This window comes from Salvelinus sp. IW2-2015, linkage group LG2 (assembly GCF_002910315.2).
Source record: "Salvelinus sp. IW2-2015 linkage group LG2, ASM291031v2, whole genome shotgun sequence".
Taxonomy (NCBI): domain Eukaryota; kingdom Metazoa; phylum Chordata; class Actinopteri; order Salmoniformes; family Salmonidae; genus Salvelinus; species Salvelinus sp. IW2-2015.
This window is the reverse complement of record NC_036839.1, coordinates 57,633-74,031: the sequence shown is the minus strand read 5'-3', so window position 1 is coordinate 74,031 and position 16,399 is coordinate 57,633. Positions and strand designations below refer to the sequence as shown.

General features: G+C 40.8%; 1 protein-coding gene across 1 annotated transcript; it reads left to right on the top strand.

Annotated features, from left to right (window-relative positions):
• The first annotated feature begins 3,047 nt into the window (after positions 1-3,047).
• On the top strand, positions 3,048-15,649 carry LOC139029418 (phospholipase D1-like). Its single transcript, XM_070449278.1, has 7 exons — positions 3,048-3,089; positions 3,208-3,313; positions 3,587-3,677; positions 13,309-13,422; positions 13,796-13,839; positions 14,215-14,349; positions 15,349-15,649. The coding sequence occupies exons 1-7, from the start codon at positions 3,048-3,050 to the stop codon at positions 15,537-15,539; spliced, it is 723 nt and encodes a 240-aa protein (XP_070305379.1). The 3' UTR covers positions 15,540-15,649.
• The last annotated feature ends 750 nt before the right edge of the window (positions 15,650-16,399 follow it).

The following is a 16,399-nucleotide window of genomic DNA, read 5'->3' as shown; positions in this document are numbered from 1 at the left end:
AAAACACCCTCAAATGCCGTGGCATGATATTGGGGTGGCGGTGCAGGGCAGAGCTGCCCGAGATATCGCTAGGCATTTCATTCCGAGACGGAATTTTACAAAGGTAAGACAAAATAACATTGTTTCTTTACATACTGTTTGTTTTTGGTTGTCATATCTTTCTCTTCACAATATCTTATGATATGGAAGTCTTGAAGTCGAAGGCAATTCAAATATATATATATAATAATAATAATAATAACATAATATAAAACATTTATTTCATGTACAGGAAACTATCATTTCTTATGTTGTTTACAACTTTCCAAAAGCTTAAGACAATGCATTATATATGATATTAGCTCTGCAAATGCCTCATCAATTCTCATTTTCACACTCTGCACTCTCATATACAAACACCATTTAATCCCTACAGTTTTGAAATAATAGCACGGAAATTTCACATGAAGCATAGTCGAAAAACGTGAAATGATGAACTAAATATACCTTAAGTGCTGCAGTCGGGGACAAACATGCTATCTAAATGACCTATAAGGTTGTTGATTTGTTTCCCACTTCTCTGAGTGCTCCAGTCCTTCTCCAGTCCTTCTTCAATAGAGGGATATATTTATTAGCTTGAGCTTAGCACCCCCTGCAGTTAGTCTTTGTGCCCTGCTCTCCATACCAGCCTCGCTCACCCATACAACCACCACCACCATCTCTACCTCGCTCCCATTTCAGGGCAATTTGAGGCCCTTTCTACTTTGATTGTCAGGTAATTGAATTGGTTTGAGCCTGTATGGTTTCCTTTAGAATAACGSCAGTCATATTTCAGGCTTGGCTGGGGATCAGAGGAGTAGAGTTTTTTCCCGAGTAATTAAAGAAAGGGAGAAGCTAGGTGCGAATGGGAGAAAGAGAGAGAAAGAGGAGAATACAGGGGGACCACAGCCAGATGAATGGCCCTGATTATGTGTTTGATTGAAAATGAGAAATTTCTGGCTCAAAGACAAAGTGCAATTGCATTGGGTTGCCCCGGGTAGTCAATTGGGGTGGCAATTGACTACTGCTGATCAGGGAACAAGGCCCGAAGTCATTTTCTCCATTCATTGGTCTCACAAAGAAAGCACAGTTTCAAAATGAAAATAATTTAATCAGAGATATGAACATGAAGCCGTATCAGATGTACTGTACAGTAAATTTGTGTATAAACTGTAGGCCCTCAGTATCAGTTACTATAAAGACTTCTAGTATTTTCCCGACTGTATAATCCTCAGTTTGTGTCTGCTGGTTTGTGTCTGTTACTATAGATTAGTTGATGCCTAAAACATAATTAATGCACAATAACCATCCCACTAAAAGATACACATGTTAAGCCTGTTAAGGTTTCTACATAAAAGATAAATTGACATGAATCCAAATAACAGCACTCTATAGAACAGTAGAACGATCGGAAAAAAGTTACAACCAGACATCTGCTCAACATCCAGTTTTGTTGAATTCAGGTTATCGACTAATGTGAATTCAACATTAAATAAGTGAGACGTTGATGCTTGTCGTTTCATTTTGGTTTGAAATAGGTGGATTCAACATGTGCTTAAAAAAACACATGCAACCTAATCAACCCAAAGACCCAGTTTGTTTATTGTGTTAAACTCTTCATCCCTCTCTATTGTCTCTCCATAAAACCAACTAGACCAACACTTGACTGACCTCGATAAACAAAGACCGAATTAACACAGTATCTGAAATGGTTATTTTTGTCTTTGGTAAGTCTACCTTTGTCTCTCTCTGCATCAAGGTCACCGTAGTTTGAGTAGCTGGCTCTCGGATGTGTGCCAGCAACAGTCTAGGCGGAGAAGGAGAGCGTTTCTCTCTTCATTGAGACTGAATGGATATTTAATCAACACATTATGCCAGTTGTTAATTGCCTGAGACGCCTGCTGCTAAAATAATTTGCTACTTTTTATTGTACTAGTAACCATCTGTTTAAAAACACAGGGCTGGGATTAGCCTTGGTCCTGTGGTGAATGTTGACATGAGATACAGACGGCTAATTTGCACCCCCACCACCTTACTTATCAGCCACAAATTTGTGGAGGGAGAAAAAATAAGAGATTAAATGAATGTTTTGAAAATGACGAAAGATGAGAATGCAGCTTCTGATAATGAAAGTGAAATGTTGATAAGGAAATAAGGAAACTTGGATAAAGCTGAAATCCAAGCATTGTCACTTTAAAAGGCTAGTTTAACCTCTTATAAATTCAACAATTCAACAAAGAATAGCACATACAGTACATTACATTTTGTCGTTCCTTTCTTAAAAGCAGAATTTGAGAGATGTGGCGGTTGTTTTACCAAGTAAATCTGCTTTGCACCAAACAATGCTAATCGCTCAGCCGGGCACCCAGACTAGCAGTTAGTTGCCCCCTGAAGAACAATACTGTTCTTATGAGTACACCATTTTACTGACCTCATTCATTCTCCCTTGATTTGGTCAAGCTCATCAAGAGACACCAGACACAGTAGTTAAAGAGTTGTGTCTGGTGTGGACAATAGGGATTCTAGAACATTAAGAGCACAGTTAGTGGATGAGTTTACCCTCGTACACCCAGCATTCACTGCAATCAGACCCACTGTTAAAGTAGACAGAGAAGGCCAGTGACTTCTGAACACCACACACTGATCCTCTGTCTAAGTGGATGTAAGGGCAGCATATTGGAGTCAAAGGGAACTGTGACATCACATAGCTATTCTCCTGTGTAATTAGTAGCCTTTTTCTGGGGATGATTTTCACAGTCAACGCAATGCTCTGATGTCTGGTCTTAATCAACTCTCTTTTTGTCTCTTTGTGTGTGTGTGTGTGTGTGTGTGTGTGTTGTGTGTGTGTGGTTGTGTGTGTGTGTGTCGTGTGCGTGTGGTGTGTTGTGGTGTGTGTGTGTGTGTGTGTGTGTGTGTGTGTGTGTGTGTGTTTGCTTACCTGGGTGTGTGTGTGTGTGCTTGTAGTTGGTGAGGAAGCACTCTGAATAACGTTTTAACCCTGTCTGATGCCCAAGTTTCTCTCTGCCCCCATGGAGCTGCCGCCACTCCTGGGAAAACATACACAGGGCAATGTACATGTAGGGAGAACACACACACAAAACTATACGAATATACTGTACTATCAGCATGTGTTATGAAACTGTGTGTGTGTGTTTTAAAGGTATGAAAAATGTATTTCTCTGCATTTAGGTATTGAGGTTGATAGGCCAGTGGTCTATAGGATCTAACATCCACAAGGAGTCTATATACCTGGCCTACATCTCTGCCATCCAGAACAGCAAACASTTAATCTACATACTGTAGAGGTGACCGTCATACTTTAGCTATAAGACTGCTTACCTAGGTCAAATGAGGTTGTATGAAAACTTACTTGTCTTAAGCTGGGATTCAAACAAGTCACACTGCGCMAACATCACACTGCACTTGACTTTTAAAGGTAATTTATCCTTGAGCTGATGTCGGTGCAATGCGATGTCAAGTGCAGTGCGATGTCGGTGTGGTCTTACAATAAGAAATGTTTTGGCCCTTCATCAGTCAACCACTTTTGGTACATAACCAAAGCTTCTCTTCCAGAACCAGTTTTTCATCAGCTGTGCAGACAGAACCATTCACAACAGCATAGGAGATGCACTGACACAGAGGATCCTACGAGCGTACAGGTGTGTGTGTGTGTGTGTGTGTGTGTTTGCATTTGCATTTGTGTTTTTATGATGTGTGTTTTCACATGTGGGTTTACAATGTGTGCTTATGTGTCTGTGTCCACACATGTGTTTGTAATTGGTTGTACTGTCCTTGTGAGGACCAGAAGTCCTCAAAGGATAGTAAAACAAGGAGCATTTAATTTTGCCGGTCCCCACAAGAAAAAAGGCTATTTTAGGCTTTGGTTTCGGTTTACAATTAGGGTTAGAGTTAGGAGTTAAGGGTTTCAGTTTAGGGTTAACTTCTTTGGGGTATAGAGCAGTATTTTCATGTCCGGATGAAAAGCATGTCAAGAGTAAACTGCCTGCTACTCAGGCCCAGATCCTAGGATATGCATATTATTAGTATATTTGGATAGAAAACACTCTGAAACTGTTTCTAAAACTGTTTGAATGATGTCTGTGAGTATAACAGAACTCATATGGCAGGCTAAAACCTGAGAAAAAATCCAACCAGGAAGTGGGAAATCTGAGGTTTGTAGGTTTTCAACTCTTTGCTTATTCAAGATACAGTAGAAATGGGGTCATGTTGCACTTCCTAAGGCTTACACTAGATGTCAACAGTCTTTAGAACCTTGTTTGATGCTTCTACTGTGAAGTGGGGGCAAATGAGARGGGATTGAGTAAGGTCTSTCCCAGAGTGCCACGAGCTGACCATGCGCTGACCATGCACGTTCACATGAGAGGTAGCTCCTGTTCCAAAGGAATTCTCCGGTTGGAACATTATTGAAGATTTATGTTAAAAACATCCCAAAGATTGATTCTATACATCGTTTGACATGTTTCTACGGACTGTAACGGAACTTTATGGACTTTTCATCCATACTTTCCGCTGGACTTGCACACGTGTCGTGAGTTTAGATTGTGTACTGAACGCGCGAACAACAAGGAGGAATTTTGACATAAATGATGGACATTATCGAACAAAACAAACATTTATTGTGGAACTGGGATTCCTGGGAGTGCATTCTGATGAAGATCATCAAAGGTAAGTGAATGTTTATAATGTTATTCTGACTTCTGTTGACTGCACAACATGGCGGATATCTCTTTGGGTTGATTTGTCGTCTGAGCGCCGTACTCAGATTATTGCATGGTTTTCTTTTTCCATAAAGTTTTTTTAAAATCTGACACAGCGGTTGCATTAAGGAGAAGTGGATCTAAAATTCCATGCGTAACAGTTGTATCTTTTAGCAATGTTTATTATGAGTATTTCTGTAAATTGATGTGGCTCTCTGCAAAATCACCGGATGTTTTGGAACTACTGAACATAACGCGCCAATGTAAACTCAGATTTTTGGATATAAATATGAACTTTACCGAACAAAACATACATGTATTGTGTAACATGAAGTCCTATGAGTGTCATCTGATGAAGATCATCAAAGATTAATGATTAATTTTATCCATATTTCTGCTTTTTGTGACTCCTCTCTTTGGCTGGAAAAATGGCTGTGTTTTTCTGTGACTTGGCTCTGACCTAACATAATCATTTGGTTTGCTTTCGTCGTAAAGCCTTTTTGAAATCGGACACTGTGGCTGGATTTACAACAAGTGTATCTTTAAAATGGTGTAAAATACATGTATGTTTGAGGAATTTTAATTATGGGATTTCTGTTGTTTTGAATTTGGCGCCCTGCAGTTTCACTGGCTGTTGACGAGGTGAGACGCTACCATCCCACATACCCTAGAGAGGTTAAGAGTTAGGGTTAGGGGTTTCATCTCAACTATAGTATTGCACGACTGCAAGGAGGAGGGAAGGTGCTCATTCACAGAGACTGCTGGCTCGAAATCATGAAAAGAATGGTCAATCAGGTTTGCTGATGGAATGTGTCAAGATATCGTAATATCTCCTTGGATACGATTCTGCACCAAGAGGTTTCGAAACTTATTTTTCTGAAGTGATGCTGTTGACAGTTACCCCTCGTGGATGACTGCGTTGCAGCTGGCTTTAGGAGGAGACAGTGTGGTTAGTGGACTGGGACCAGTGACCATACTTGGTTGGTTATCCAATCCACCAGTGGGAGTAAAACGATGCACCAAGTCTGCTCCAAGTAGCAGGGGTTCAAATTCGAGGCTAGTAACATGCACAGGGTGAACAAGCGATACGTCCTGGTAGTGTAGTTTCAGCATGAGTCTCAATGTGAGAGGCGAGGTAGTCTGAGTGAAACCGCAAAGTGTATTGTTGCATCATTCCTTTTTTATCAATGTTTAGTTGGCTTCATATCCCTTTTGAGATCATTGAACAGCGTTTTAGGGATAAGAGCGATATTGTCGAACACGAATCAATTAGCGCATGACAGGTTAAGCAGTCCTCCGGGACTGTTTTCAGGTATGTTCTCTTTGAAATGCGTGTAGCGGACATATTCCCCACAAAGTGGAGGGGTTGTTTTCAACAAAGTGATMTGTCATTTCTGTTCATGGTGAAAACAGATTGACTTATCGGATTTTGAGTGGATTTGGCTTTTGCGAAGCTTTTTATCTTTTTCTTCGSAACCTTTGTATCAGAGTCTATAGAAAAAGCCTGTGGGCTTGTTTCTTGGTTGAGCGGGCCCTGGATAGGGTCTCGATTGAGAGCAGGAGTAATTTGATTACTAACGTCCTTGTTAAGGGCGTTAATTCCGGCGGACCTGTTCCAATTCCACGTCTAGTCCTAGTCCGTCAATTCCACGTCTAGTCCTAGTGACTTTTCTCACTTTAGTTCTCCATGTAGTAGAACTTTTATATTGGTCTACGTTTTGATCATCCATGAACCCTTTGTTGCCCTTGTGCTCTGACACTTTGTGTGGGTTGGGTGCAGGAACGTAGCAATCAGGTCGATTGTAATGGTAGTTGTTTCGATGGCGACGTACTTTACAGTTATTTTGACTGCGGTGGGTATTGGTATCATGGTTTCTTGGTAGAAACCGTTGTTGTGCTTCATCTCTCAACGCTCCAATACCTGATGATGCACCCTCTAACTGGAGTGAGTGCTCTTGGTCAGTCTTCGAAACTGAGATGTCAGGGCCCTTAGCGTTGCATACTTTGATGCCTCAAAAGCTGTGCTYGCAAGCTCTCTGAGCTGTAAAATAGGCAAGCCAACGTGGGCTGTAGGGCCCAAGTAGGTAATGAAGGTGGGATACATGTTCGACAGAAACATTTGTTTGAATGGTAACAGCTCTTCCATTCCTGTTTCAGTGAGTTGGCCAAAGTAAGCTGAACAAAGCCTATGATAGTAAGCTGGTGGGTGTTCATTCCGAGCTTGTTTGACGTAGTCGTTTTGTACGTGTTGCTGTTGTAGATGAACGAACCTGAAGAGAGAAGAAGAAGAGGAGAAGCCAAGCTTCGGCTTTGTTTGCGAAGAGGCGCCATAATACTCTGTGCCGAATGGCCAAGAGGAGAAGACTGAGGGACACGAGGGAGGCAAAGTCTGAAACCTTCTATCATCTTCACTCCTTTGAGTACCGAGCTCCGGTTGCTTGACTGGGTAGTCACGCTGTAGCGCATGAACGTTCTGGAATTCCTCTAGATTGTAAACTAAGGATTGTATTCTACTGCATCGCAGAGTCCATTTGGGCGCTTAGAGTACTGATTTTAGACACACGAGTGTCGCACTTGCTCCGTTCGGCCTCATACTTATCTAGAGATTCAGTGATGATATTTCCTCCGCTTACTTAGATATCAATAATTTCATCTTCAACACCTGAGTTCTCTCATCATTCATTTGGTCAATGACTTCAATGAATTCTGCTGATTTGTCATCCAACTTAGACATTGTGTTCATTAACCTCTCTGGGAAATGTGGGATGGTAGCATCCCACCTGGCCAACATCCAGTGAAAATGCAGAGCGCCAAATTCAAATAAATTACTATAAAAATTCAACTTTCATGAAATCACACATTCAATATACCAAATTAAAGCTACACTTGTTGTGATTCCAGTCAACGTGTCAGATTTCAAAAAAGCTTTACGGCGAAAGGAAACAATGCTATTATCTGAGGATAGCACCCCAACTAACAATCACAGACCATCATATTTCAACCTTCCAGGCGCGACACAAAACACAGAAATAAAGATATAATTCATGCCTTACCTTTGACGAGCTTCTTCTGTTGGCACTCCAATATGTCCCATAAACATCACAAATTGTCCTTTTGTTCGATTAATTCCGTCGATATATATCCAAAATGTCCATTTATTTGGCGTGTTTGATCCAGAAAAACACCGGTTCCAACTTGTACAACGTGACTACAAAATATCTCAAAAGTTACCTGTAAGCGTTGTCCAAACATTTCAAACTACTTTTCTAATAAAACGTTAGGTATTTTTTAACGTAAATAATCGATAAAATTGAAGACGGGATGATCTGTGTTCAATCCCGGAGGAAAACAATGTGTAGCATGCTTTCTGGTTATGCGCCTCTAACAAACAGTACACTTCACTGGAGCCTCATTCTGAACATGGCTACTTCTTCATTTCTCAAAGGAAAAACCTCAACTACGTCAACAGTCAAGACTGTTGACGTCCAGTGGAAGCGATAGGAACTGCAGAAAAGTCCCTTAGAAATCTGGATTCCCAATGAAATCGCATTGAAAAGAGAGTGACCTAAAAAAAAAAATCTGAATGGTTTGTCCTCGGGGTTTTGCCTGACAAATAAGTTATGTTATAGTCACAGACATGATTCAAACAGTTTTAGAAACTTCAGAGTGTTTTCTATCCAATACTAATAATAATATGCATATATTAGCATATGGGACTGAGTAGGAGGCAGTTTACTCTGGGCGCGCTTTTCATCCAAACGTGAAAATGCTGACCCYTATCCTAGAGAGKTTAACTAATCGTCTTTGGTCTGCAGCATTTAGACTAGAATATTATTGCTTTGAGTAACATTCATCAAAACTGTATGCGGGTTATCAAATTGCACACTCCTGTTTGTAGATAACTCAACAGATTCATCTAGTTTGGCATGGCCTACACTTATTTAGTTTTGTTAAATCAATTTGTTACTGTAGAAAACTATTTTGTTGAAGAGTTTGTGCTCGTTCATCGTCATCATTTTTTAAAATTACTATTAAATTACGTTGTTCCTCAGCAAGCAGAATGTTTACCTCTTCTGTTTTTGTCATTGGTGTCCTGGTTCTCTCCACCTGTCTCTTCATGTCAACCGTTTCTTGCTCGTGCTTCTGCACTGCGGTACTAGACCGATGTCAATCTCTGATGGCGATACATCAGGGCTAAACTGGCGTGAACCTTTACAATGCCTACGCCCAATAGTTGATTTTGGAGAGCGTTTTCCGCAATTTCTGCTGTTTTTCCGCAGATGGCATAGTTAAGGTTTGTATCGCTGCTGAGATCAATCCTTTTATAGGTGAGGGTTTACTAATTAGCGGGGGACTGGGAACCACCCCCTCTGATTGCTTGCACATTATTGCTAAAAAGTTTTTTTTTTCAAAGTTTGGGTTTTGAGTTGTTGGAAACTGAGAAAACGTTTTAAAATCTATTTAAAGACATTAATGAACCATCCAATACATGAATAATTAATCACTGTTAAGGATCAATCATACCYGTATAGGCTATCTGAGAAATAAACTTGAATTAACCTTAAAGCATTGCTCCATCTAGGTTAATGTGAAAAAGTTTTAAATATCTCATAATTTAAATGAGACACCGATATTCAATCAATTTAGATTGGATGGCTATCCTAAGTGTAACCCCTTGTTACAAATGTGAGCGTACGGTTGCTGTCACATGTAATATATATATATATGTATATATACTGTATATTTTTTTCATTACTGACGATTCTTTACCACCAGGGGTCACTTATCCCACATGGGATTCACGYGAAGGTGGGACTTCCGTCAATACTGGATTAGTACTGTGGGAGATGAGCTTGCAAAAGMAAATTTAATTGAATAATCAATTGTAATGTGCTACGTGCTACCTGTCCCAGACCTGCTGTTTTCAACTCTCTAGAGAMCGCAGGAGCGGTAGAGATACTCTTAATGATCGGCTATGAAAAGGCAACTGACATTTACTCCTGATTATTATTTGACCATGCTGGTCATTTATGAACATTTGAACATCTTGGCCATGTTCTGTTATAATCTCCACCCTCCCGGCACAGCCAGAAGAGGACTGGCCACCCCTCATAGCCTGGTTCCTCTCTAGGTTTCTTCCTAGGTTTTGGCCTTTCTAGGGAGTTTTTCCTAGCCACCGTGCTTCTACACCTGCATTGCTTGCTGTTTGGGGTTTTAGGCTGGGTTTCTGTACAGCACTTTGAGATATCAGCTGATGTACGAAGGGATATATAAATAAATACATTTTTGATTTGATTTGATGGTGAAGGGAATAGACATGGATCTGATGGCCAGCGATGGATTCAACGTTGTCGTCACCATGGATCACTCAGCTAAGGTAAGAATGATGACCTAGTAGTTTGTGTTTGTATCTGTGTTTGTTTGTCAATCCTTCTTGCCCCCTGCCTTCTTGCCCCTGCCGGACATTCAACAACACCAGGTCACAGTCAACACACAATACTACCCAGTCACTTTATTGGCTTTTKCACACTAGTACTCTACTCATTTACTTGCTCCTCTACAGTTATTTATGTTTGGTGTGATTGTCTTGTAGTGTTGTGAGGATTGTATTGTTTTTACTTTTCCTGTATAACAAACTAATATAATCGTATCTCTCAGCAGATGAGATTGTTCTTCCTGGCCATGGAGAAGTCGGCCACTCGTTCCAAACTCAGCAAAAAAGAAACATCCTCTCACTGTCAACTGTGTTTATTTTCAGCAAACTTAACATGTGTAAATATTTGTGTACCCGCTAACTAGCTAGCCATTTCACATCYGTTACATGAACATAACAAGATTCAACAACTGAGACATAAACTGAACAAGTTCCACTGGCCATGGCAGATCTCAGTGGGCTCTTTGCTGGCCATGGCAGAACACTGACATTCCTGTCTTGCAGGAAATCACGCACAGAACAAGCAGTATGGCTTGTGGCATTGTCATGCTGGAGGGTCATGTCAGGATGAGCCTGCAGGAAGGGTACCACATGAGGGAGGAAGATGTCTTCCTTGCAACGCACAGAGGTGAGATTGCCTGCAATGACACCAAGCTCAGTCCGATGATGCTGTGACACACCACCCCAGACCATGACGAACCCTCCACCTCCAAATCTATCCCGCTCCAGAGTACAGGCCTTGKTTTAACGCTCATTCCTTCGACGATAAACGCGAATCCGCCCATCACCCCTGTTGAGACAAAACCTCGACTCGTCAGTGAAGAGCCCTTTTTGCCAGTCCTGTCTGGTCCAGCGACGGTAGGTTTGTTGCCGGTGATGTCTGGTGAGGACCTGCCTTACAACAGGCCTACAAGCCCTCAGTCCAGCCTCTCTCAGCCTATTGCGGACAGTCTGAGCACTGATGGARGGATTGTGCGTTCCTGGTGTAACTTGGGCAGTTGCTGTTGCCATCCTGTACCTGTCCCGCAGGTGTGATGTTCGGATGTACCGATCCTGTGCAGGTGTTGTTACACGTGGTCTGCCACTGCAAGGGCAATCAGCTGTCCGTCCTGTCTCCCTGTAGCGCTGTCTTAGGCGTCTCACAGTACGGACATTTCAATTAATTGCCCTGGCCACATCTGCAGTCCTCATGCTTCCTTGCAGCATGCTTAAGGCACGTTCACGCAGATGAGCAGGGACCCTGGGCATCTTTCTTTTGGTGTTTTTCAGAGTCAGTAGAAAGGCCTCTTTAGTGTCTTAAGTTATCATAACTGTGACCTTCATTGCCTACCATCTGTAAGCTGTTAATGTCTTAACGACCGTTCCACAGGTACATATTCATTAATTGTTTATGGTAGGAAACAGTGTTTAAACCCTTTACAATTAAGATCTGTGAAGTTATTTGGATTTTTATGAATTAACTTTGAAAGACAGTGTCCTGAAAAGGGGACGTTTCTTTTTTTGCTGAGTTTAGTACCCATTCCTGCAAGCTGAATTTAAATTATTATCATTATTTTTGCAGTCTTTCATGCCATCCAGTGTTGTACAGTATATAGTCAAATGAAACAAATTTCTTTTATGTTTTTCTTTTTAACGATTTGCTGTTGACGGTTCATGTTCACGCTGAAATTTACATTATTTTGGCTCCAGTTCAACATACTGTATGTATCAATTATTGTACAGTATAATAATTTGTTCTAGTAATGATTATTTAATACAAACAATACCCGCAGTTGCTGTTTTAAAAATAATAAATATAGTGACAATATAGTGACAAAAAATCAAGCAGAGGTTCTAGCTAGTGTATCCCACTGTCCTTGGACTCTTGTCGGATGAAGTTGTTCGGTTTATCAAGTCCCAGGCTCCCATGACTGTTATGACCATTTATTTACAAGTTAATTGCAATTGGCTTTTTGCTTTAGTGCCGTCTGTACCTGATAGAGCAGATCAAGTCTCACATGCAGAAGTAAGCCATCTGGCGCGAGAGACTCATTGGGAGGAGGAGACTAGAGCACACCCAGAATTTCAGACTGAGCGGACGCACATTTGAGCATCCCCAGGATGGTCCATTTACTTTGTGCTGTTATAATTTATGCTATTAAATCSTGTGATTTCATTGGGGCATTTCCCCCTCATAGCAAATAGCTGGCAAAACAATCGAGGTGGAGCTAGCAGTCACTGAGGGACAGGGTAGTAAGTAACTGAACAGCTTGTTTTGAACAATATATTTTTGAAACAGGAAAATGTACAAATTTACTGCACTTATATGATAATCTAAAACGTTATCCATGAATTATATAATATATATATATATGTATTTCATATATATTATTTTTAATACAATTATTTTATTTTATTGGCCGGGCCGCCRCTATAAATGAGTAGCCCTTTGGATATGGGGATTGTAAATATACATTTTTAAAAATGTAGATCTATTTTACCTTATGATTGCTGGAGAGAAATGTGAAACCAGTCATATGCCAGCAAACTGAAGCATATCAACATATTATCTTTTCCACATTGAAGGTTATGAAATGCTGACATTATAACTTGTCATGAAATTTGGAGACCCAAGTGATATGCTTTGGTAGCCATGTACAAATGACAGTATAGCGCCAATCCCACCCAGTTGATTTATGATTTCTACAATGTTTTAATTAAATGTCCAGTCTTTTCACTGTGTTTTTTACAACTTGTATCATGTTAAATATTAGCCACTATCAGTCGGCACCGTCAGTTATACCCACATCCATTTATAACTGTCACTGACTTTAGTGTTAGTTTCCTTACATTTAGCTCCATTCCATTCCATTGTTAGTTTACCTTTATTTCCTCTGTCACATTCGTGTTGTTGTTCCTGAGGATCATATTAGGCTAGCTTATTACAAGTTGTGCAATAATTTGTGACATGTAGGATATTTGAATCATTATGGAACACAGACCATAGGTAGCAGTTTAACCCTGGAGCCTGGTGCACARTTCACGACGACTGGACCGTTGTAATAACAGTTCCATGATTAGTGAGGATTATTAGGGTAGATTTATAGGACTACTCTTGTATCTTACTACAGTATGTATCTTGCTTGTGTGTGTGTTCAGGGAGAAAAGGCGGTTCCGGGTGTACATAGTGATGCCTCTGCTACCCAGCTACGAAGGCGACATCTCCTCAGAAGGGGGCCAAGCCATCAAAGCCATCATGTACTTTAATTACAGGTAATCACTGCTCACACAATCTCACACCCTCTCACACACTCCTTCCCTAATTGCCTCAATTAAGCTCTAAATAAGCACTGGACACGCGCCTTTGCCTTAGAGACAGGCAAATTACAATGGCCATGCTAAAAACAACAGTTACCTCATCTCACGCTTAAAAGGCGATTAAGGAACACACAAAAACATCACGTCTCCCACGCAGTGCGAAAATGAGAAAAGAGAGAAAAGAAAGCTTTGATAAGCCAGTTCTGAGCTAAGTGGACAAAGAAGARGGGATGGCCAGAGAGGAGAGAAATGGGAAAAGAAAAGAGTGATGAAAGTGGAGATGAAAAGAAAGACGAGGAGTGATGTTTGTTTCTTCTCTTCCCTACAGGACCATGTGCTGGGGAGATCACATCGAGAGACTGAAATGTGTGAGTAACTAGACGTCCCATTGGCTGCCAATTCATTTCACGGCCCCCTGAACACGGCCCCTCTCTCACTGCCCCCTGAACACTCATTATCGACAGTGCACACAACCTGCATATGTATAGCGTCAACTGAGCAGCACTGGCCCTTTTGTAAATAGAAATAAAGATCCCATGCCTTAAATGGGCTAATTCTCTGACTAACAACGCTCTGCATTAAGGGCTTTCATACACCTCGCTGCAGCCAGCAGTATTAATAGAACCCTAGTCAATTAGCTGAAATCTAACCCCCAAGTGTTGCCGTGTGAGGGGGTCTAGATGTTGGATGCTTTGACAGGAGAGAGCAAATAGTACAACCTGTGTGTGCATCTGTGTGTGTGTACAGTGGAAGCCTGCTGGATCAACTACATCTTGTTCTGTGGGCTGAGGACTCATGCTGACCTGGACGACAGACTAGTCACTGAGCTGATCTATGTCCACAGCAAACTGCTCATAGTGAACAATCGCACCATCATCATCGGTCAGTAAGATAATATACTGTAACAACAATACTATACAACAGAACATAAAATAACATAACCACATCAAACTGCTCATAGTGAACAATCGCACCATCATCATCGGTCAGTAAAATAATATACTGTAACAACAATACTATACAACACAACATAAAATAACATAACCACAACAAACTGGTCATAGTGAACAATCACACCATCATCATCGGTCAGTRAGATAATATAAAATCAAATCAAAACAACACAAGACAACATGGGCATAGTGAATAGCGATATGATCATCATCAGTAAGCTGGACTGCATCTAACCCTATACACTACAAAACATCACATGACAAATAACTTCACAACACTCTCAGGAAGACAAACAAAGTACTGGTGCTGTGCAACCGTTTTTAGACTTTTGTTTGCTGTTGAAAAAGATAGAAGTACACCATTTGCCCAGTAGATGGCAGTGTCACCCAGGAAAATAGCAGAGAGCATGTTCCAGCTGCAGGCTRTGCTGCAGTGTTTGGCTGCAAATGTGTTCTGGAAGCCATTAAAATAACATCTTTCACCCAGAACATCTGTCCCGTAGTTAACTAATTTCCTCATAAAAAGACACTTACCATACAGATACATGAAAAGAGATGAGGTGTACCCGTAATATGAGATGAAAGTCATTTTCTTCAACATCCAGATACCTAGTGAAAGGCACCCTAAATCCCAAATCAACACCTAGCCCCCAGAGATGTTTAAAAACTTTYCCTGTTGAAAGCGATATCCGAAGTATAAGTAGAGTAAATTTCACACATTAAAGGATACGTTTTGAGAACATTTTAGATTTTTAGATACAACTGCAAACTTCAAGKAGTAGGGTTTACCCTCCGCTTGTGCTATGTCATGACATACCTGGACCACCTATTGATAGGTAAGCAAATCAGGTGTTAAATGAGGTGCTAAGGAGACTAAAGTGGCACTCCAAGCACAATTTATAAGTTCATCCTGTGTGTCTGCTGGCAGGCTCAGCCAACATCAACGACAGAAGCATGCTGGGTAAGCGGGACAGTGAGATGGAGGTGGTGGTGGAGGACGCGGACATGGTAATGGCCGTGATGGACAGAGAGAGCTACCAGTTTGGGAGTTTTGCCCTGTCACTCARAGAAGAGTGTTTCAGGTCATTCAAATTAATAAGAAAAAGTGGGGTAAGTTGAGTTGTTTTAACATTCAGCATCACTCCTTCAAAGGAAATATAATTTTCTTTCTAACAAAGACATATACATATTTCATGATGTTGTGTATCCCTGGAAATAATCAGAATTCATGTAAACATTACAGATTTGAAAACATAGCTTTTGAAAACAAAGTGGTCTCTTGGCACAACTAACCCCGGGTATGGAGTAAGTTGTGTTGCGGGACAGGGTAAATTAAGCCGCCTACACATTTCWGCRCTGAATTAAWTATGTGACCGACCGGCTATGTAGCAAAATTTGAAATGGATAACAGTAAAGACTCAGAGCTAGAAAATGGTATATATTACACCGCAGTTGAGGAACAATGGGAAAGTAATTCAGATTTGAAAACTGATAAACTTGTAAACTCACTTTTGAGAAAATGGCCTTTGAATGTTTTGGTACACCTACTAGAGAGCTTGTTTTGTCTACACCCATTCAGCATCGTTCACACCCTCTTAAGCCCAAGCCCCACCCATCCCTTTAAAACTTCTTAAGGCTAGTTGGGACGCTAGCGCCCCATCTCAACAACATCTGGTGAAATTGCAGAGAGTGAAATTCAAAATACAAAAATCGTAATATTGAACATTCATGAAAATACAAGTGTCATACATCATTTAAAAGCTTAACTTCTTGTTAATCCAGCCGCTTTCTCAAATTTCAAACTGGCTTTACGGCGAAAGCATACCATGCAATTATCTGAGGACAGCGCCCCACATACAAAAGCATTAAAAATATTTTCCAAACCAGCAGAAGCATCACAAAAGTCAGAAATAGCACTAAAATAAATCACTTACCTTTGAAGATCTTCCTCTGTTGTCAATCCCAAGGGTCCCAGCTAC